The sequence below is a fragment of the Rhincodon typus genome, chromosome 28, assembly GCF_021869965.1.
Source record: "Rhincodon typus isolate 14 chromosome 28, sRhiTyp1.1, whole genome shotgun sequence".
Lineage (NCBI taxonomy): Eukaryota > Metazoa > Chordata > Chondrichthyes > Orectolobiformes > Rhincodontidae > Rhincodon > Rhincodon typus.
The window spans coordinates 22,642,075-22,666,403 of NC_063359.1; the positions used below are offsets into that span (position 1 = coordinate 22,642,075).

The 24,329-nt window shown below is 39.8% G+C and overlaps 1 protein-coding gene across 1 annotated transcript in view; it reads left to right on the top strand.

The window, feature by feature from the left end:
- The first annotated feature begins 298 nt into the window (after positions 1-298).
- The window catches only part of LOC109935695 (serine/threonine-protein kinase Nek6), a 184,908-nt gene continuing 160,877 nt past the window's right edge, over positions 299-24,329 (top strand). The window contains exons 1-2 of the mRNA XM_048613374.1: positions 299-475; positions 806-934. Of these exons, the coding sequence (XP_048469331.1) occupies positions 842-934 (93 nt within the window). The 5' untranslated portion in view covers positions 299-475; positions 806-841. The remainder of the gene's footprint in view (positions 476-805; positions 935-24,329) is intronic.

Below are 24,329 nucleotides of genomic sequence, written 5' to 3' on the forward strand. Positions count from 1 at the left end.
CAAGTGGAAAAGCTGTGGTTAAGTGTACAGGGACTGGCTGTCTCGTAATAAGCTCTTACTGTGAGGAAAGCCTTTCTGGAATATGAGTAGAGAATAGCAACACACCACATGTTAAAAAACAAAATCTGGTCGAATAACCCGCATATTTGCATGTGGGCGGGAGGTTTTGCAACAGCTTCTGAGTAATCATTTATTGGTTCATTTACAGCATTGCACTAATGATTTGTAGAAAACGTTTGTCAATGTCCAGCTTTGTAGTGTTGCGAAAGCAGGAAGTGCAGCTCATTCTGATGTTGAACAATGACTTTGTTTCATGTGGAATCAAGACACTTGTACTGAGTTACTCAGAGATGCGGAATTCTACTAGAATCCTGCTTTAATTCTTCGCAGCTATCCAGCTTCCTCTTCGAAGAGACAACTGCAGATTGTTTGGAATTATATTTTGTCACAGTTTTGAAACAAGAATCGTTTCAGGGTTAGTATTACCACAGATAATGTGATATGTGTATAATTAATCAGGAATAATACGCTGACTGAGCTTAAGAACTATTGTCCCAGTGATTATTTTGACATGGAAAGGAAACGTGAAATAGCTGATAAAAAAAAAAGACCTTGGAAATGGATATCCAGTGACTATGTTGTGGAAGAAACTGAAGCTGAATGAATCTATTGATTGATTGAAAATGTAATGTAACTCAGCCTTTTGAATTAGCATTTAGTGGAGCTGGGAAGAAAACAGGTTGGGACATTAATATGTGGTTACAGAGCTGTTTGGCAAAGATTTAACTGGCTGGTGTCTTCACAGGATTAACAAAAAAAGGCCTCGTGGTGACATGCTACAATGGAGCAGCAACAGAACCATAACCCACATGCTCTAGGAATTCAGAACAACCTCCTTTATAAACCAGGCACGGGCTATCAGCAAGAAGCTCAGGTCAGTTCAGCTGCCTTGCTACTTTAAGAGCTTGACTGGTGTTTAAGATTTCAACATGTGCACTTCATCAATGTTCTTTCAAACAGTTACAAAGTTTGATATCGTTTTGGGCCAAGTGTCAAACCAGACAGTGGTTGGTAACACAGTAAGAGCAAGTTCAATTATGTATGATATAGGCTTAACTTGTGCTGAGATGAAATTAACTTTTTGCAGCTCACAATACTCCTGCTGAAAGACAGCATTCTTTGGCCACTGCCAGTTTAATAAAGGAATTCCCCTGAACTGTCTGCATGTAAAATAAAGCAAGTAGTAGTTACTAATAGGAGCTGGTTTCTGATCCCTGACTCCATGCAAAAAATGTGACAAATATGGAATAGAGTTGAAATAATATTGCAGGTTGAATTGCAAATGGACCTAGATTATTCTGAAGGACTTCAGGTGATCTTTAACTGGAACTAACTTCTTTAAAAATACAGAAAAATCACTGCTCAGCATCTGCCACAGAAAGTAAGATTAAGTTTGGAATAAAATTTTCATATGGCCATATCTGAGAAAGTGTCAAACCTAAAATATTTGCTTATTCTTCCCTTTCAGATACCAAGTAATTTCCTGTGCAGTTTTTAGCATGATTCTGTCTTTAACATTGGATGGGGCTTCTTGCTGTTCATTGCCTTGATACTTCTAATTTCGCGTATATGTTCCTATTTTGTTAGGGAACAAGTTTTGGTATTCATTTAGTTGTTTCACGCTTGTGTGTTGCTGAAAATTGATCCATAAATGGAAATAAATCCCCCTTTATGGTTTTTTCACGATTCATTAGATTTTCTGAAATACATCTCCTTTGAATGGCAAGGAACCTCTGTATGTTAGAAATATTGGTGACGTTTTACACACATGCACGTTACCTGATCTAAGATGAGGCAATTTTTTTTGGAGTGTAGGGGGTTGAGGAGTGACCTTATAGAGATTTATTAAATCATGAGGGGTATAGATAAAGTCAATGGCGGGTATTTTTTTCCCTAGGTATTAGGGGAGTTCAAAACCAGGGAGCATATTTTTAAGGTGGGAGGAGAAAAATTTTAAAAAAGGACACGAGGGGCAATGTTTTTTACACAGAGAGTGGTTTGTGTGTGGCATGAACTTCCAGAGGAAGCGGTGGATGCGGGTACAGGTACAATGTTTAAAAGACATTTAGATAAGTACATGAATAAGAAATGTTTGGTGGGATATGGGCCAAGCGCAGGCAGGTGGGACTACTTTAGTTTAGGCTAATGGTCGGTGTGGACTGGTTGGACTGAAGGGTCTGTTTCCGTGCTGTATGACTCTATGACTGTATACCTTCTCAACAACTTTATAAAATCCAAAGACAATAATGGCCACAGCTGCTGGCTCCCATTGTGGATTGCCACCATGTCCTTCCTTTCTCTGGGATGATGTTGCGAGGGGTGGTATGGTGTTACCACACCAGCCAGTGCCGCAAAGTAACGTGTGCCTGCCTCCATTTCTGACCCCATACAGGGGTGTAAATCCTGCTCTCGATTTCTATCCAGCGACTCTGTTTTGTGGGCAACAGTGCGTGAAGATCTCACATGACTTCATTGCCATTGGCTTGTTCAAGTGCAAGATGCTTCAGGATGCATTCGGCTCAGCTTAATTTGTCCAATAATGGCAGATCCACACTCCCTGTACCCTCACTTACAGTTGCTGAAATGATTATGGGATGTTTGCTTCCACTGTGCTGGTTGGAATACTTCTTGTGGGAAGAAGAATCTGCCAATATCAGTCCTGTTATCTATTTGTCATTTACACCATTGTTCCTTAGTCTAACTGCTTGGTTTTATCTTTTTAAAGACATTTCAGACTTAACCTTTATCATACCCCCATAAGATCTGCACTCTGATACCTGCTGTTCAGACTGAAAACTCGAGCAATCAAAGGAACATGACTGGTCGAGTAGAAACTTGGTCAGTGGACATTTAAAACAAGTAGATCACTTCCCGTCTACTCCAAATAACTGACCATGAACGGTGTTAACTGGAGGGGTGCGTAAGCAAAAAGGCAACTTTAAAAATGTAACTCGGGGTTGAAGCGCTGTATTCCTGCTCCTATTTCTTATGTTCTAAAACAGACTGCTCAATGTCTGAAATGTTCTTTTGGAGGTGGGCAGATCCGAAATCAGACAGCCAAATATTGCAAATATTTATAAAAGGTGAAGTGTGAACACTGCAGACAAAGGCAGCTTTATTGCCTGTGCCTAATTGCCCTTAAAACATGGTGAAGAGCTGCCTCCTTGAATCACTGCAGTCCATGTGCTTCTTTTCCGTTCTGTGCCCCTTCCGAAAGTAGATACTCTCTGCAGGTTAACTATGGATGTAAAACTGTATCGAATCATGTCTCCTCCAAGAGGAGGGAAGGAAAATGCTTCTACAAATCTGGTGCTTTCTGCATTGTTAAGCAATGAATCACCAAATAGCACATGGGCAGGCTTGAAGCAGGAATGGCATCAGATGGAAAATGTCGTTGAGTTTGTTAAAGCTACTGGGCTATTATTATCATCCCAATTCATCATGCAATGCCATTGAATGCGGAAACATTATTTTATATTCCTCCATAAGATCAGCCCTTAGAGGATGACCAATTTTCTTTGTATGAAAAATCATGGAAGAAATCTTGGGTATTGTGCAAAAGTTTCCCTGATCAGTTGATAAAGTGAAGAGAGAAAGGCGTTTTTAAAGCCAACAGTATCTAGGCATTTGCTGGGGGATGTGCCAGGGATCATGATGCGCAGGGACTGAGACAACTGTGTTACATGGTGAAATGACACATCACTGCTCCACCAGGACTGGAAATGTGAAAATGACAGCTCTGCACAATTTAGAAGCAGGAGCAGGCCATTCAGCCCTCAACCCTGGTCCACCATTTGAAAAGATCATGACTGGTCTGACTTTGGCCTCGACTCCACTTTGTTGTCTACCTTTCTCCATGAGCCCTTAGCAAGTTCTCTCCTGCTATGTTCCTAAACATGCTGCATAAACATGCTATTCGCCACACCTCTATAGCACCCCGTGTTGTCGTATTTTCCAACTCACCAAGGTGAAAGTTCTGGCCACTGCCACAATCTCCTTGGATTCTTGGCTCTGGTGCCATCTTTAGGCCATGCCATGCCCCTGGTCAAACGCTGGCAGTCTGCCATTGCCCTGCATGGTTCCTGTCGATTACCCCAGATATTTCGGGTAGAGGTGAATTGGCACATGCTTTGTCAGCTGGGACCTGGAAGTTCTTGTGGAACAGTGGGTGTGTGTGATCACTGTCTGTGCAGTGTGTCCTGAGATCTTAGTGACTGGTGGAGGTCCAGAGGAGCTAGGAGTTGCCAGGATATTGTTCTGACTCTCATGTTGGGAATTATTGTCTAGCTTTTGTCCAGCACATGGGAGTTTGAGAAGCTGCATGTCAAAGAGGTGAAATGATATCACAGTGAGAATATAAGTGCATAGCAAATAGACCTCTTGCTGCTCAGTAGTGAGAGTCTCAGTGAACTGCACAACATTTGGTTGGAACATGGGACATTTTGCTCTCAAAGCTCCTCGTTGACTGTCTCATGTGATTCTCCAACTTTCTAACCATTGCCCTGTCATTCAGGGACTGCGAAGATTCTGCCCTTCTGCTTTTTAAAATATTGGTTTCAATTATAATGACATCCCTGGAAAATTTTCCCCCGAAACACTTCTACAAATGTGCATATTGTGTTTAGGCAGCAAAATGTAGCAGACATAGATTTGTCTATAACCTTTTTCCAGAAAACAGGACTCATTCATCACTACTATGTAGGTAATGAGCAAAGCTAAAGCTTGGTAATAATTTACGAATTTCAAGCTGTTGCCTGGTATATGTTTATGTGAGGATTGCATGCCTATGGAAATATTTATATTAAATTTCAGCAAGTGCGATGGTTTAGATAATGATTTAAAATTGACAGTTGTTTGATTAGGAGACAAATTAATTTTAAGTGTACCTCCTGGGAAATGTCTTGGGGGGAAATGACTAGATTGTGTATAGCAGCTCCTGTATCATTGCACAAGATCCTGTGGGATACTTTGGGGATCAAACACAGACCTCCTCTGCAATGCTTGGACAGCAAATTAAAAAAAAAAAAATCCTTTGTAGTTGCACCAGGAAATTGCACAATTCCGAACATGGATGCAACTATTAAATAATGTTCAGGAAGTTGTGTTCTGTGTGCTGTGCATTTACATTTATTTTGTACAGGACATCCTCAGTCATTTCCTGTGTAACATTCAGAAAATGAGAATCTCCAAGTTATGTTGTCAGTTTTAGTTTAGTTCATTTACCAATTTAACCAGTCAAAAATATCCTCATATTTTTCATGGATTTATACATTGATTAAGGCTTCCTAAGAATGCATTGTTACATTTCTCCAAGTCCTCTTCCAAATTATTCAAAATTTTGATCAAATATTGTAGAGTTGAACAAGTAATTTTGAATTGGTGAATAGTTTGCAAAATGCCCTGCGTAGGATGCCAGCTCCTTTTTTTCAACTAGATTTGGAGGACAATATTTTTACAGATGCTAAATGATAGAAAATATCTGCATAGTTTGAATTTTGCTAAAGGAGATTTGGTTCTTGGAGGATTCAACCTCAGACTGGAAGTATTGGTAATTTCTTTGCTGGATCCTAACTTAAGTAATGCAAACTGAGAGTTGTTTGCATGATCAGGAGAATTCGGATTTATCTTGATGTGGTTGTTATCTTTTTCTGTTCTCATTTAGTCAATGGGAAAGTAAAGGAAGAACAAATTTGCACATTTCTATACTGTCAGACTCTCAGGATATCCCAAAGTGTTCCACAGCCAATGAATTGTAGTTATGGCAAATGTAGATGGCAGCTAATTGCCGTGAAATAAAATGCCACCAAATGCAACAAAGTAGGGGAGATGTTAAGCTGTCTTCAGCGTGCTGGTTGAAGAGCAAATGTTGTCCAGTACATCAAGACTCATCCCCTACCCACTTCTACAAATAATGACAAACATCTTTTGTATATACCCATTTGACAAGATAGATCCAGGTTTCAGTTCAGTCTCCTATTCAAATACGTGTATTGCATGCAATTCTGGTCTCCCTGCTATAGGAAGGATGTTGTGAAACTTGAAAGGGTTCAGAAAAGACTTAGAAGGATATTGCCAGGATTGGAGAGTTTGAGCTATAGGTAGAGGGTGAATAGGTGGGGCTATTTTCCCAGAGTGTTGGAGGCTGAGAGGTGACCTTACATGGGTTTATAAAAATCATGAGGGGCACGGATAGGGTAAATAGGCAAGGTCTTTTCACCAGGGTGGGGTAGTTCCAAAATAAAGGGCATAGCTTTAAGGTGAGAGGGGAAAGATTTAAAAGGGACCTAAAGAGCAACTTTTTCATGCAGAAGGTGGTGCATGTATGGAATGAGCTGCCAGAGGAAGTAGTGGAGACTGATTGATACAATTACAACATTTAAAAGGCATCTGGATGGGTATATAAATAGGAAGGATTTAGAGGGATATGGGCCAAATGCTGGAAAATGGGACTAGATTTATGTAGAATATTTGATCATTATGGACAAGTTGGACCAAAGGGGCTCTTTCCATGCTGTATATCTCTATGACTCTGACTCCATTTGCATTTCTGACACAGCAACGTTTCCCCAGTGTTGCATTGAAAGTTCAGACCCAATTATATGTTTACTTTATTCAGTCATGGGATCTGGATGTCACTGGCTAGCCAAATATTTATTGTTGCTCTTGAAAAGGTGGTGGTGAGCTGCTGCCTTGATCTGTTGCAGCCCATGTGCTATAGGTAGACCCACAATGCCCTTAGGGAGGGAGATTCAGGATTTTGACCTAGTCACACTGAAGGAATGTTAATATACATCCAAGTCAGGATCATAAATGGCTTAGAGGGGAACTTACAGGTGGTGTTATTCCCATGTATCTGGTGCCCTAGTCCTTCTGGCTGGTATAGGTTGTGGGTTTGGACGGTGCTGTACAAGGAACATTGGTGAATTTCTGCAGGGAATCTCGTAGATGGTGGAGAGTCAGTGGCGGAGGGAATGAATGTTTGAAGATGTGATGCCAGTTAAGCAGGCTGCTTTGTCCTGTGTTGAGCTTCTTTAATCTTGTTCAACCATCAGACTCATGACTTGTTCCTTGTAGACGGTGGACAGGCCTTGGGGAGTTATTTAAGTTACTCACTGTAGGATTCCTCTGGCTGATATTCAAATGGCTGGAGAGGGACCTAGACCCACAAACTCTGACCCAAGTGAAGGTATCAGTTATGCAAAAACTGAAGGCAGGTGATCAGATTATCCTATTATTTTGATTGGAAACGATAACAAACATTTCAAATACAAAGGTGATTGAGAGAGAGGTCTTCCATAGTGCTGTCAACCCCATGCCCATGTATCCTGCCAGTCAGCATGCAGACCATGTTTAACAAAGTTGAAGCAAAAAGGTCTTCATGTTATTCTTTTTTTGGCAAATACATGTTTAGAGAAACAGAAAAGGGAGAAAAATAACAAAGTTAACAACATATAATCTTGAGAAAATAATCTCTTGAGCTCCTGAATAATATGTTTGGCTTTATATTGGATTTTCCTGCTTCGTATGGGGAGTTAAAAGACAAACTTAAGACCTTTCTGTGGTGATTGTAATGATGTCAACCAGTTGGAACTTATAGAATAAGAGTTCCCTGATTGTGGCTGTTAATTTGATCCAATCAGGGAGTCCTGGCTGACAGATAAAAGGAGGGAGTGCCAGAGATACTGACCTTTGGTACCTCACTCTGTATGAAGCAGTACTATAGTGAACGACTGTTCATATGTAAATAAAGGCTGACATGGTACTGGGCTCTCTGGAGTTATTTCACTTTCAGTATTGGAGTTTAACATGACATAAAATGAATGTATGCAGCCTAGTTTTTTTGGACCCAGTCTTTCAATCTGGCACCTCATTTTTTCAAAAACATCAGCAAATTGCAGGCCACTCCCCTCAGTTTAGGTCTATTTACTGACTTCATTTTGACAACTGGCCTGACCCTGTGCTTTTCTGGATTTTCAACAGAGAAAAGGAAAGGATTGATCAACACAGAAGGGAAATTCCACCTGTTAATGATTTTGATAACAAATTTAAAGTCAGTAAAATGATATTAAAAAGAGTTCAGTAATACATAAGGCTCTTATGGTGCAGTAGTAGTGTCCCTACCTCTGAGCCAAGAGGCCCGGGTGAAAGTCCCACCTGCTCCAGAGGTGTGTCAGACCTGAACAGTTTGATATAAAAATATAATCTCAGTAATACATGGATTTTCCCCTATTATATTTGTGATAACTTTTTTAGTAACATTACTAGAAGGAAGGAGCACACGCCTACCAATTCTTTCCGTTCCAGCCAGTGAGAGGTGACCTATATTGTCTAATTAGAACCCAAATTCAATCTCAGGCAGAATTTCATGTAGTTATGCAATTGTGTTATCCAACCATACAAAAGAAGATTAGTACTTGACAAATCAAATAAACTAATAACAATTTCACCCTGTGTTTAAACCCCGCACTGCTGTTTCCTTTTCGGTCATTACAGTTAATTACCACTTCATTGGGAGAATTAAAATCAGCGCAGCAATTTTTTTTCATTGAACATGCTCAGCATCAGTTCTGATCTCGCACTGTGTTTGAGGCACCTCTGTACGTCTGTGCAAGCATGTCCATAATTTCTAATTACATTGTTGTTAAATATAATGAGGAGCTAACCTCAGACATCTGCTGTTGCAGTATGATTGAACAAACTGATTAATGTATTTTAGTGGCTGTACATAAAACAAATGAGAGTGTAATGAAAAAGAGAGACAGAAACCGTTCACAACCCTTAAGTGACACAAGTATTCTAGAAAATGTGTTTTTCCATGATCGTTGCATGTCAGTGAATAGTAACCCTCATTCCAATCTCTGGTTAGTATCCCACGGTGTAAGAAATGCTCAAAACTGCACAACAAATTACATTTAACAAGATTCTTTTGTAACACATCAAATATTCAATTCGTTGTAACTTAAATGGATGCATTCATTGAGCCTGCATTTCTCCACAATGAATACCATGCAAGCAAAAGCAATTTACCGTCTGTCAATACCTTTTCATTTGTAGAGTCATAGAGATAAATAACACAGAAACAGACCCTTTGGTCCAATTTGTTCATGCCGATCAGATATCCTAAATTATTCTAGTCCCATTTGCCAGCATTTGACCCATATCTCTCTTAAACCCTTTCTATTCATGTACCCATCCAGATGCCATTTAAATGTTGTAACTGTACCAGCCTCCAACGCTTCGTCTGGCAGCTCGTTCCATACGTGCATCACCCTCTGCTTGAAAAAGTTGCCTGTTACATCTCTTTTAAATCTTTCCCCTCTCACCTTAAACCCATGCCCTCTAGTTTTGGATTCCTCTTCCCTAGGGAAAAAAAGACCTTGTCTATTCACCCTATCCATGCCCCTCATGATTTTATAAACCTCTATATGGTCACCCCTCAGCCTCTGATGCTGCAGGGAAAATAGCCCCGCCCAATTTCCAAATATTTTATGAAAGTTACATTATTTGAACAATGACAACACTGGCGAAAGACTGCAAGTTAGCCTAATGTATTTAAAGAAATATTTGATATCTGTTTGAATGCAGCTCTTCTAATGCATTATTGAGTGTGAATACCAGCGGTTGAAGGGAAATGATAGAAAATGGTCCTGAAGAAGGGTAATACTCGAAACGTTGACTGCTCCTTTCCTCCAGATGCTGCCTGGCCTGCTGTGTTCTTCCAGCCTTCTGTTTGTCTACGTCGAAAATGTGAAAATACTTGATGTGGCTTCAGCTATAAAATCCAGTTTATAAATTTAGAGCAAATTTTCTCCCATGTTTCAAATTTGAAGTTGCTTAGCATATTGACATTGGATGTTATTTCAAACAAAGTGTGAATGTATAGCCCCTTTGATTCTGCCATTATTGAATGAATGGAAAACTGAACGGTGGCAGAATTAAAATCCGAGGAACTGTATACCTTATATGGAACTTCTTTAATTAGATTGTAAGTAAAATAGGAAAGTAACAGAAACTGGTGGGCTGACCATTATTTTGAAGATACCGATAAACTGACTACAATAAAATAACTTGCTGATACTTCCATTGCATCTTTTATACATACTTTATACTCCCTTTGTCCCATATCATTGCTCAATCCGTCATCTGATTGATGGCATGATGGGGACAGGGAACTTTTCCAGAAATGGCATCCTCAACTGTAACCCTATGGAGTCAGAAGGTTATGAGTTCAAGGCCTACTCAGCAAGGCTTGAGCACATAACTTCGGCAGATACTGATTAGAATGGTACTGAGGGAGTTTTGCACTGATGAAGGGGGTCTCATTTGGGAAGGATGTTTAAGCTACAGCCCTTTCTGCTCTCTCAGGTAGATGTAAAAGGTTACAAAGCTACTATTCAAAGAAGAGAGGGGATTTCTCCCAGTGTCCTGACCAACAGTTATCCCTCTACGAATACCAAAAACTGACATTTGTGGTCATTTATTTCAATGTCATCACGGGAACTTGCACACAAAATTGCTGCTCTATTCTTCTTAGAACAGTGACTACACTTTTTAAAAGAAATTAATTGCTTGTAAGGAGCTTTGGGACATCCTGGGATCATTGAATGCTGCCCATAAATGAATGTTTTGTCTTTCTTGAATTCAACACTGCTTTCAATCACATTGCAGAAGGGATGATTTGAAGATTTTAGTACCAGTTTATCTTCGTTTCCTTCTCTTCAATTTTGCAAGAGGAAAATAGACAATCTAAGCATTCAATCAGAAATTCTGAGGGGAAGGACAAGTGAGGTCAGTTGATTACCAAGACTGTATTTAATTTTATGATCTGGATAAAAGTCCAATGCTCTTTACTTTAATCACTGTTTTGATTATGATTGATCAAATTGTTAAAACCAATGAATGCTGCATGATTTCTTTAATGATTACAAAAATATAAAGAATATCAGCAATTAGACTTGAGGACAGCTAACAACAGTAGAGGAGTGTTGCCAATTATTGACCTCCTTCTAACTGTGACCAGTCCAGTTGTCTCATTCCTCACTATCAGTGTGATCTAGTTAAAGGACTTATTCTATAAAACTAATGAGCAGAATACTGTTCTGTTTCTCATTAATTCATTAACAGTATCTTTATCACCACAGGTATCTACTAGCATTGAAAGGCCACCTAAACAGGACTGATCCAATCAAAATAGGCAATGTGCAGTTTAATGATTTATTGAGGAGGAATTGATGCTAATTGTATTACACAGGCATAGAAAGATATTGTTTAAGTCGACTGCGAAGTAAGGAGCCATGCCAATGGCATTTATCCTGATTGGACAGAATGCATTTGTGGTCATATTTGCCTTCATTGCTTTATGACTCATTAATAGCCAGTGGTGCTCTCTGTTTCTAAAATGCACAGAATGCAAAAGAAAAATACATAGCCATGCAACAAAATAATGAAACCTAATATCATTAATGTATTACAATTAAATAGAAGCAAGATATTTAAAATCACATTGTTGTATATTTCAAGTTCAGTTTTTTACATTAATCAAGGAAAATGTCAAATATGATTTGTTAATGAGACCTCAAAAAGGTTGTTTGCCAATGGTTTTATTGTAATGTTAAAATGATTTATTTAAGCTTGAATGAAGTATTGGTGTGCTTATATTTTAAGTTCTAACATTGTGCATTTAGAAAACAATTTATCAAAAATACATTCCAAATTAAAACAATTTATAGACCTTGAGGATTATAAGTTCTGCCAATAATTAACATCGCCAAACTTTTCTTTTTCTTGCATTTTGAAACTTAGTGTTTTAAATATATTTTTAAAAATATTGTATTGTTGTCAATATTACAAAACTGGTGCTCGCCTTTGTAAAGCTAGTATTATTGGTTCATTTCCCCACTGGACCCTAATCAGAAACATAAAATTTACAGTTGATGCAAAATAGATTCACAAAATGGCAGGATACTCCTTGCAAATCATTCAATTGCCATGTAATAATCATAAAAGGTAATAATAGTAATTTACTGTTCCACGTATTTATGAAAATACAGTAAAATGTGTACAAGTAGTCATAAGCTGGCGCTATTTTAATCACATAAATTATATAAAGAAATAAATCATGCACTAGGATATTTTTAGTTCCATTCATGGCTTCTTGATTTCCCAAGTGGCGGCACTATAGCCAGGAGACTGGCCTAACTCTTGAGGTCTGGGGCCTATCTCAACCTCCGAGGACTGATGGACCAACCACATTAACTGCCAAGGACCGAGAGAGCATTCACTCGAGGGATCGTTCACTCCACCGCTGTCACAGCTGCCACTGAAACATCAGAGGAAAAGAACTGACCTTGATCCACTGACACTGGAGCAGTTGCTGAAGCTGACACTACTATGGCCATGAGGAATGGACTGGATCTACCGCTCAACAGCTCCCTGCAATCTCTCTCCACCACAATCACCACAGAAAGAAGCAAAAATGAATTTGAAGAAATGAAAATGAAAAGTTTTAAAAAACAAAGAATGTGCCTTGAATATGAGTATAAGTGTAAGACTGAGAACTACAAGCCTTTCTTTTGTCAGCCATTTGGTTTTAAAGAAATATTTTTTATACAGCCAGAAAATAACTCGATGAAATAGTCTATACCAAGGCACACTTTACCAAGGTAGTTTCTATGCTTTGGCTCATAAACTAGTTACAGCAAAGCATTAAAAAACTAAAATGGTTATTAGTTCTCTAGTACCTTCAAATCTGCTGAAAATGATTTAAAAGCCTTTAAATTTTATTGTTCACATTCGTGACATCCTAAATTATACAGATCAGTTGTACACTTCTTTCTAAAAGCAGTGACTAATATAAGAAAAAAGTTTGCAAAATAACCATTCCTGATGATGTGACAGTACTTGTGTCTTGAAGGTACACAGTCTGCATTGGTATATGGCAGACACCAAAATATACCATCTTGCTCCCATGCTAACATATTTGTCCTGGGTCTGCTATGTGTTCCAACCCAGCTCAACACAAGCTAAAAGAACAACGCCTCATTTCTGCTAAGGCACTTTACAGCTTCTGGACTCTATTGAGTTTGACAATTTCACAGCATGACCTCTGTCCTCCATTATTCTCACACCATCCCTCCTTGCAACTGGGTCGTGCCTTGTTTATGTCTTGTTGACTTTGCTCTCAACAGAACGGACATATTTTCTCCTTTTCACATCTCTATTTCTACTTTACCCCATTACCACTCTGTTGGCTGGTTGTCCTGTTCATCCTCACAATCCCTTCCATTTGCCCCTCTCCCTTGTCTGATTTAGAGCACTAAAAACACAAATTTTCCAACCTCTTTCAGTTCTGGTGAAGAGTCATTTCAGGCTCAACATGTTAATTCTGCTTATGTCTCCACGGTTGCTGCCGGACCTGCAGAGTTTCTGCAGCACTTTTTATTCCCGATTTCTAGGATCTGCAGTATTTTGTTTTTATTTACCCCAAAAGATGCCCATCCTAAAGACATGCACACATTTAGCCAATGGTAATGCTTGAGCAATCCTTGGATGTTGATTGCTCTAACCGTTATCCTAAAATCCAAAGCGCTGTTAGATAAGGAGTCTTCAAACAAGATATGCTATCCAGTTTTCCATTATTGCGTGCAATCCTTTTAAAATTGCCACAACAATGATGTCTTTAGATAATTTGTCAATATGTCATAAGAGAAACATTGATGCTATGTTGATTAACTTCAGAAAGAAAGTAGATTTATAAGAGAAGTATTGAAGGGTGTCAGGAATAAGTCAAGTAACCATATGGTCTGCAACCTGATTCCTGCATTGTTGAAGTGCGGGGTGGAAATGGGGACATTTATCCACAGAGTAATATTTCACTTTTAAGGGTCAGAGAACTGAATACAAGAAAATGCCCTTGGGAAATTAATGCTAGGATGGAACCGAAGGGGTGGGATCTGTACGTCCTGTAGAAAGACCGGGTTTAATGGACCAAATGGCCCTTTCTTGTTTCATTCTTTCTTCTACCTCACACTCAGAGTGCTTCTGACATCTAATGACAGAAAAGCAACTTGAAATATAATTTTATGGCCTGCATATATTGTATTGATACCATTGATTCTCCTTAGGTTTCTATGGATACAGTTTTATAGCAATGAATATTACTTGTGTGGATCACAATTTGAACAGAATACCGACCATTCTCAAAAATACAAACCGTTTTTTTAGCTCATTGCATTTTATTTCATTAATCAAGTAAATGAGTTCTACTGTTGGAAACCTCGTTTACTTTGGAGACTATTCAAGTGGAGATGTTCCATTGAAAGGAGATGACAGATGCTGTCTCTCAACATTCCCCCATTTAACATTGTTGAGGGCTACAGGTTTCATGTAGGGGGGAAAAAAAACCTGCTGTCTGGAGCAACGTGTCACTTTCCTGCCCTTTTGAACTCTGATTGTGTTTCTTCAGTCAGAGAACATGGGGAAGTTGTATGCTTTAACACAACCTCACAAAAATTTCTGAAGAAGGGTCTAGGCCCGAAACGTCAGCCTTCCTGCTCCTCTGATGCTGCTTGGCCTGCTGTGTTCATCCAGCTCTACACCGTGTTATCTCACAAAAAGGACTGTCTTTCTGTCAGATGGCACTAAGGGGGAGAAAATTCCCTGTGGCCTTCCACATACTGTCCATTGCAACATAGTATCATTTTAACTTTCTGATGATGTCAACATGCAAAGTGTCTGTAGCAGAAGATGAGGATGGCATTTTTTTGATGATCCTGCTGGAAACTTGAGTTAGGATCAAAGAAACAGACAACACATATCTGCTGTGTTCTTTGGAATCAATACAGTGCATGTACTATATACCACAGTCAGGGCATTGTTTTGTTACAATAAATGCTGCTGACTCCTCCAAAGGTTAAAATGAGCCTATTTCATCTCTGAGTTTTAAAAAATATTTTGCTCTTTTTTTCTGAATGAGCTTATTATATTTCAAAAGATCCTCGACTGAACATAAGCTTCTAGTGAATCCTAAAATCTAGAATCATGTAATTCCCTCAATGTTGGAAAACATCATTTAAATCCAAATGAAGTCTAGTCCAGTCTGTTGCACTGACAGTTAATATATAGCGGTGAATCTATTCTCTGATTCGAAATATTCTTTCATATATAAATGCTTTGCATGTGAACATAGGACATGTGGTCAGTAAGTTTGCAGATGACACCTAAATTGGAGGTGTGGTGGACAGTGAAGAAAGTTACCGCAGAGTACGACAGGATCTTGATCAGATGGGCCAATGGGTCGAGGATTTGCAGATGAACTTTAATTTAGATAAATGTGAGCTGCTGCATTTTGGAAAGGCAAATAACGGCAGGACTTATACGCTTAATGGTAAGGTCCTGGGGAGTGTTGCTGAACAAGGAGACCTTGGAGTGCAGGTTCATAGTTCCTTGAAAGTGGAGTCGCAGGTAGATAGGATAGTGAATGAGGCAGTTGGTACGCTTGCCTTTATCGATCAGTGCTTTGAATATAGGTGTTGGGAGGTCATATTGCGGCTGTACAGGACATTGGATAGGCCAGTATTGGAACATTGCATTCAACTGTGGTCTCCCTGCTATAGGAAGGATGTTGTGAAACTTAAAAGGGTTCAGAAAAGACTTACAAGAATGTTGCCAGGGTTTGGAGGGTTTGAGCTATAGGGAGAGGCTGAATAGGCTGGGGTTATTTTCCCTGGAACATCTGAGGCTGAGGGGTGCCCTTAAAGAAGTTTATAAAATCAAGAGGGGCATGGATAGGGCAAATAGACAAGGTCTTTTCCCCAGGGTGGGTGAGTCCAAAACTAGAGGGCATAGGTTTAAGTTGAGAGGAGATAGATTTAGAAGCAACCTAAGGGGTAACTTGCTCACACAGAGTGTAGTGCGTGTATGGAATGAGCTGCCAGAGGAAGTGGTGGAGGCTGGTATAACTACAACATTTAAAAGGCATCTCAATGGGTATCTGAATAGGAAGGGTTCAGAGGGATATGGGCCAAATGCTGGCAAATATGACTAGATTTATTTAGGATATCTGGTTGGCATTGGCAAGTTGGACCAAAGGGTCTGTTTCTGTGCTGTATTCTATGACTCTATATGATATTGCTATCCAGCAGTATCTTAATTTTTTTTTCTGTCTGTTAAAAACCCTCCTTCGGGGAACAACTGGAATGGAAATGTTTATTCATATTGCAAGGAATTGAAAGCTTGTTTCCAATAAATTTCAATTTAGTGTCCTTGGTTGGAATCATTCAGTCTACAGTCAACTTTTTTACCCTGTTCTCACTTACAGAACTGCAGATTCACTTTTCCAGTGACAGTAATTGTTAGGCACAATTAAATTGCAACAGAAGATGCGCAAGGATGAAAACATCAGCTACGCCAATTATTAGAGCGTGGCCCTGATTAAATTGAAGTAATTTGCTACATAGTATACTATCCTATTCCACTTATGCTACAAATCACAATGAAGTCAGTTAAAATACTATCAGCAAGAAATGACCCTGGGGCCTTCAGAATAACAACAGCTCCTCCAATTCTTGCACATCATTCACAGGCCTGGCTTCATCCAGTGGCTAAGTTATTAAATACGTTCAGTGATGTGGTACTGAACCAGAAAAATCCTGGGTCTGGTTTAATTGACCTCCACTAGAATGGCCATAAAATCACAACCATCTGAAGTACCGTGAGCCAAGGAAAAGTAAAATGAAAAATCATTCAGGTTTCCCACTCCTAATTTCTATCAGTACAATCAGAGTGTGGAGATGTTTAATGAATCTAGATATTGGCTATTGCATTCAATCCCTTTCTGCCTTCGACCTTGAGTATTGCTGAGAGATCACCAACACTTGTCACATTGTACCTCAGAATTAATTATTGCTGACTGGACTGAAAAGAAAAGCACAGAATTTACAAAACAAAAATAAATGGTTTGTCCTCAGGAATGAGCTGTGGCCTCCGCAGCAATGCCCATATTTATTAACTTCACTTTTCTTCACATTGCTCCTTTACTGATTGGATTGGCTCCTTACTCTGGTATAATTCGTTCCAGTATCTCGCCCAGCTGCCGTCCTGTATAGGAGCTGACATGTCACGAGAAGACTATTCAATAATGAAGGCCACTGCAGCCAAGTCAAAGCCTGTCGTTACCTGGTAACTTTGTTAATTGGCTTTAACTCATGTCATGCGTGTGACTGCTGGTGCACTGTCCATTCCCTAACCCAGGGCACCCGAAGCCATCACCTTGGCTGAGAGCAACCATCTTGGCACAGAGCAAGGGTCACAACTGATCAGATTGTGTGCATCTCAACAACTCATTAAATATTAGTCGGCTATCAAGAGCACAGACCTGAACTAAGATACAGGCTTCTTGACACCAATAGACAATGAAATGGACATCTTGCACTTCATGAATGCTTAAATGAATCTGCGAGCCCACCCATGTGTACTGAATTATCACTTATCTTAGAACCATATAATTCTACAGTACAGAAGGAGGCCATTCAACCTATTATGTCTGTACTGGCTCCCAAAAGAGCAACCCAGCTAGCTCCATTCTCCAGCTTTATCTCTCTAGCCCTCTAAATGCAACTTTTTCAAGTATATATCCAGCTCTCTTTTAATAGAATATGGAGTTGCAGCTTCTGTTTCTAAGTGATAAAAATTATTACCCAGAATTCAGTTAGCGATTAATTCACTTTCTTAAGTAGGTAACCTGATGGCAACAATATTATTCAATTGTAACATCTCTGTGGATTTCAGAATCAATAGTCTGCACACACATGAGGTGGCTTGTATCTACCTGCAAGGCTCCATTGAATATCTCCACCAAAAGCTAGTAGGTGGTATGTGATGTGCCACCCTCAGCCTCTGGGCCTTCCCATGTAACGACATGTCTCTTCTAGAATATGCAAGTTAGCTTGGCAAATAACTTGGCAAGCTGCTGGGGCAGCAGTCATGATTGCTTGGGGAAATGTTCGCATGTTGGAACCAGGAACAAGCTGAGCTACAGCAACTAGTCTATACAGATGGAATTTGGATAATAACCAGCAGAAAGAGGGAACTTTTTATACAAAAACTTAAAGTGAGAAAATCTCCTTAAACCTGAAGTACAGGAAGACAACTCCAGAACCAATCATAAAGGCAGTCAACATAATAATCCAGTTGACATTTTTAATGTGTAGTACCCATGTCGTGCATAGAAAGAAATACTTACATTTATATAGTGCTCTTTACGACATCAGGAAATTTCAAAGCTCTTTGTAGACAATATGATACTACACGAAGTCTAACCCACAGTCATAGGAAACATGACAGCCAATATTATCATTAGCAAGCAGCCAGAAACAGCAATGTTATAACGACTGGAGAATTTGTCTTTGTGGTGTTGAATCTGGCCAGGACCACAGGGATAACAATCTCTCTCTCTCCCTCCACTAACATCATCTTCAAAATAGTGTCATGGGATCTTTAATATCCATCTCAGACAGCAATTGAGTTTAATGTCTTATCTAAATGAAGGTATATCTAATTGTGCAAGACTCCTTCAGTCAGGAAATTTGAGTTTTGATTTTTGTTCTCAAATCTTGAGGTGGGATTTAAACTCACAATCTTCTGACTTTGAAGCAAGAGTGCTCAGATCTGAATCATGGCTGACACCCAACAAAATTAGCTTCGTGCAGATTGCCTTCATACTTACTATTTTGTCTGGAGATAAATAAAGTTCTCATCAAATAAGTATAGCAGTGTGTTTGCTACACAGAAAGCTGACATGTGATGTAGGTGTTAGCTTGACATCTCTGTGTGGCATACAACAACATGACCAGTTCCACAACTGATAACTGCTTATATGTGTGATAACTGCCTGGCTTTGTGTCTGTGGTAAGCAGCAAGGCAAATCTTTAACCTGTGCAGGACATGCCATAGCACAAGAGCACAAGATAAGGCAAGGATGTTGTGAGAACAAAGAACAAAGAAAATTACAGCACAGGAACAGGCCCTTCGGCCCTCCAAGCCTGCGCCGATCCAGATCCTCTATCTAAACCTGTCGCCTGTTTTCCAAGGATCTGTATCCCTCTGCTCCCTGCCCATTCATGTATCTGCCTAGATACATCTTAAATGACCGTATCGTGCCTGACTCTACCCCCTCCGCTGGCAATGCGTGAGCATGTAGGGAAGCGCTAAGAGAGGAAGCAAGCAGCCCTGAGATGCAACCTGGTCCAGCATCCCTGCATTCAAAGTGCCCGTGCAACAGCCTTTCAAAGCTAGTTACTGGCACACCATGCAACACAAGTTTACATTTGCTAAGCGTCCTGCAAATGGATTGGACAGATACCAAGAGTTTCCTGAGGGGTTGGCAGTTACAAGATGCCAGTGTCCATGGTCAAGTGGGGTATGCAACTGGTGCCCATAGATCATGCCCCAAGGTGTTGCTGTGTGGTGAGGATTATGGAAGCTGTTTGGAGCTGAAGTCGCCAAGTACCTGCTCGGATTTCCATGTTGAGAATTTTTGATGTATAATTTGCTCATGGTGATGGGGTGGGGTGGATGGGGGGCAGGTGGCTGACAAAATAAAGCTGCGATTAATGAGCCGAGATGTGTAGTTAATATGATTAAGTTGTCCTTATATTGGCATCTTGCCACTGCTAAGTGTGAATCTCATCTCAATGCATGGGTAAAAGATGCAGCAGGTTGCTCCCAATGTCAAGATAGGGCTGTCTGAACTTCTTACGCATTTTTGTCACATTTCTAACACAGTCCACATTGTTCAGGCTCTTATAAAATTCCACCCAATGTTCTCAATGAGATGACTGTAGGATTGATTTTTTTTCAATTATTGATCATTTTGACTTGATTACGCAAGTGAGAAATTCAGCTTTATTTTGTTTAATTGTGATTAGTTGTAAACACTTTCCGTAAGGGAGAAGAACCATATGCCCAAGGTCTAAATTAAGGTTATGGTTTTATTGATTTTTTATGGTGGGACTAATGTAAACTTAGGCTAACACATGAGAATGCTGTGAGATAAAAAGACTTTTACTCAAAGACACAGCTATGTTCTAAAATAGTTTAGTTTTTGAAATGTATGAAGTAGGTGATAAGCTTACATATATTAGTTTGTATGATTATTTTGAGCTATAATTTGGTTTGGGCATCAATAGTTATTGTGGGTCTGACATGGATCTTGAAGTTAAAACGATGTTGATAGACTTTAGAGAACATTCAGATGTAAAATTTGGGATGATAGTTAATCATGAGGAGGCAATGCTACTTACTTTAAGTACACACAAACGTAAGTGAAATTGGTAAGTTAAGAGGGACAATCTTTTAAAATGATTGACATATTAAAAAATGAATGAGGAGACATTAGGAAGTAATGTTACCACGATGACCATTACTTTTAAATAGACCACCTCAAATTCAAGATTGACCAGGAACTGTTTCTGCACTGTTCGTGCACCAATATGCCCATTTCAGATCAAGCTGTCTCTGATCATGCACATGACATAGTAACAATCAATAAGGCTTGGGTATTTAGTGGTTTGATGCACAAGACAGAAAAAGAACTTCAGTCAACAGAACAGACCAAGAGATTTCTACCCAGTCAACCAGTAGCAGAAACTGGCATCCCAGTGTTGATAGACTGAAAACCACTGTTTTTACTAAATATCATTTCTTTTATACTTGTTATGATAAATTTGTGAAAACATGTTTATACCTGGAATTACGTTTGGTAACTACTCATCAGGACTATTAAACTTTAAATTAGTTCTTTAGATACACGGTCTATAATTGTAATTGACTTAAGCCTTACAATTAAAGTGCATGTGACAATCTTACAAGCTACAGCATAGTTTATATGGGGTCAAGAAGTCATGAAGTTGGCAAATATCAGCTGGATGAAATCCTGAATCCTTCAATATGACTACAGTTCTCTTCCAGCATTATCAAGTTATCCAAACAGAGTGGAGCCTATGCAGATTATTTTTTGACTCACTGCTGTGTCACTGCAACCTTTTCTCTGTAACAGATTATGTTGCAGCTGTTGTGGAATCCTGATATTCTAATCAGAGATTGTGATGTTTCGCTTGACCTGTGGTCTTGTTGGATTTGCTTTGATTGGATTTTGAGGAGAAATATTAAATCTCTTTACAACTGTTGATACCTTTTCTAAAGTACTGTGCATCAGTTTTCACGCTGGAAGACACCAGCAGCATACCAGAACTTCAAGTGAATCAGGGGGCAGAAGTGAGTGTAGTGGCCAAGGAGAAGCTGCTGAGGAGCCTGAAAGATCTGAAGGTGGATAAATCCCCTGAACCAGATGGGCTACGCCCCAGAGTTCTGAAGAATATAGCTGAGGAGATTGTAGAGGCATTGGTGATGATCTTTCAGGAATTACTGGAGTCAGGGAAGGTTCCAGAGGATGGAAAGCGGCTTATGTAACATCCCTGTTTAAGAAGGGAGGGACGTTGTAAATGGGAAATTATAGGCTCAGTCATTGGTAAGATTCTAGAGTCTATTATTAAGGATAAGATTGCAGGGTACTTGGAAGTCTGTGGTAAAATAGAACTGAGACAGTACAGCTTTGTCAAGGGGAGGCCATGTCTGGCAAATCTGTTGGAATTCTTTGAGGAGGTAATGACCAAGTTAGACAAAGGAGAGCCAGTGCATGTGAATTGATTTGGATTTCCAGAAAGCCTTTAACAAGGTGCCACGCAGAAAGCTGTTAAAAAAGGTAAGAGCCCATGGAGTTAGAGGCAAGGTACTGGCATGAATAGAGTATTAACCAACTGGCAGAAGGCAGAGAGTGGGGATAAATTGTTCTTTTTTAGGATGACAGCCAGTGACTAGTGGAGTTCTGCAGGGATCTGTGTTGGGACCACTACTATCATGTAATATATTAACAATCTAGATGAAAGAACTGAGAGCATTGTTGCTAAGTTTGCAGATGACACAAAGATAGATGGAGGGACACGTAGCATTCAGGAGGAACGAAGGCTGCAGAAGGACTTGGACAGTCTAGGAGAGTGGGCAAAGAAGTGGCAGATGGAATACAATGTGGGAACGTGTGAGATTATGCACTTTGATGGGAAGAATAGAGGTGTGGATTATTTTCTAAACAGGAAAAGGCTTCGGAAATCTGAAGCTCAAAGAGACTTGGGAATCCTAGTTCTATTAAGGTTAATGTGCAGGTTCACTTGGCAGATAGGAAGGCAAATGCAATGTTAGCATTCATTTCAAGACAGCTAGAATACAAGAGCACAGACATACTGCTGAGACTGTATAAGGCTCCGGTCAGACCGCATGTGGAATGTTGTGGGCAGTTTTGGGCACCGTATCTAGGAAAGGATGTGCTGGTGTTGGAGGGGGTCTAGGGGAGGTTTACAGGAATGATCTTGGGAATTAGGGGCTTGTCGTATGAGAAATGGTTGAGGATTGGGAAGATTTTATTGAAACTTACAAAATATTGAGACGCCCGGATAGAGCGGACATGGAGAAGATGTTTCCAATTGTAGGAGAGACGAGGACCTGAGGCGACAACCTCAGTGAAGTGGTGATGCTTTAAAACTGAGATGAGGAGGAATTTCTTCAGGCAGAAGGTGGGGAATCTGTGGAACTCATTACCACCGAGGCTGTGGAGGTGAAGTCATTGAGTGTATTTAAGACAGAGATGGATTCTTGACTGGCAACGGGATCAAAGGTTACAGGGAGAAGCCAAGAGAATTCAGTTGAAAAACATATCAGCCATGATCTAATAGCAGAGCAGACTCAATAGGCCAAATGATCTAAATCTGCTCCTTTGTCTTATGGTCTTATGGTCTTGGTGGGTTTTTTTGACAGTATCAATCTGTATTCCTCTGTTCAAGTAGCTGCTGTCTGCGATGCGTTCTGACTGTAATGGTTCTTTTAGATTCCTCTGGCCATTTCAGTTCTTTGATGTCCCTGCAGTGTTCTTGTTTGGTAGCTTTTAACCAATGTTTGTGCATTTGTCCCTCTGCTGATGACTGAGTGGCCCTTGTGCCTCAGATTATACAAGTACAGGCATCGTTGGATCTGCCAGGCTTGATAATGCACCTGATATAATTAAGAAAAATTCCTGAAAGACAGAACATTTTTCATCAACTGATGCATCGGCTGTTCCTGATATCAGTGAGCCGAAAAGAAAATGCTGAGATTAAAGGGAAATCACTCCATCATTGTTATCTTTAGACTCCGACAGATGTACAGCAATAAGCAATGGCTTAGGCTAAATAATATTTGTTCCATTGAACAATCTTTAGATTGTGTCGTAGCTCTTTTAGCTTTTCAACGTCAGTACTAGAGACACAGATAGGTAATATTTTCTTCCCCTCAAGATGACTTTTAAAGTTCACCGATCTCTGTTTGTAACCCCTGTTCATTAAGCTGATGCATATGTTCTGGGGTTCCTCTAATTGGACTTGAGGCTCACAGATTCAATAAGCTGTCCTGGCAGAAACCAACCTGTCATCCTGTGCCTGCACTAATTCCTCACACTTCTTAAGCAGTTAATCAGCCATTTAATCACCAGTACTCAGAATGAGCTGTAAATACAAAACAGCTGTGGAGGTTGGATCAATTGGAATTTTCAATACTGTGATCGATAAATTTCTGTAGGGTAGGACATCAAAGGATAGGGATTGAATATGTATAATTGAAGTTAAGGGCAGGCACACCAGGATAGAATTGATTAGTGGAATATCTTTCTAATCAATCCTGTTCTATGAGGGATGAATGGTCAATTCCTGTGTTTATGCGAACTTGCCATGAACAGGTCTGTTCCTAGCCTATAGTTGCCAGACCACTGTTTGCAGTGTAGAACTGAACACTCTAGCAGACCAGGCAGTGACTGTTGGCAAAGAAACAATATATTTCAGGTATAAACTCTTCCTCAGAGAAGGTATTTGGTCCAATGCAAATTAGATGTACAAGTCTTTTACAAATGTTATTGTTACTGAAGTCAAGTAAATGGAGTTACTACCAGCTACAAGTACAATTTATGATCTCCCAAGAGCCAACTTTTCATGTGATTTAGCCCAGCAAATAATGTGAGGACATTGGACTGTGTGGAGCTGAAGGAGCCCTTTGTTGGCAGCTTTTACTACACAGCTTCGCTCTCCTGGATACAGACTCCATATTTTGGCAGAGATAGTAGGAACTGCAGATGCTGGAGAATCCGAGACAACAAGGTGCAGGGCTGGATGAACACAGCAGGCCAAGCAGCA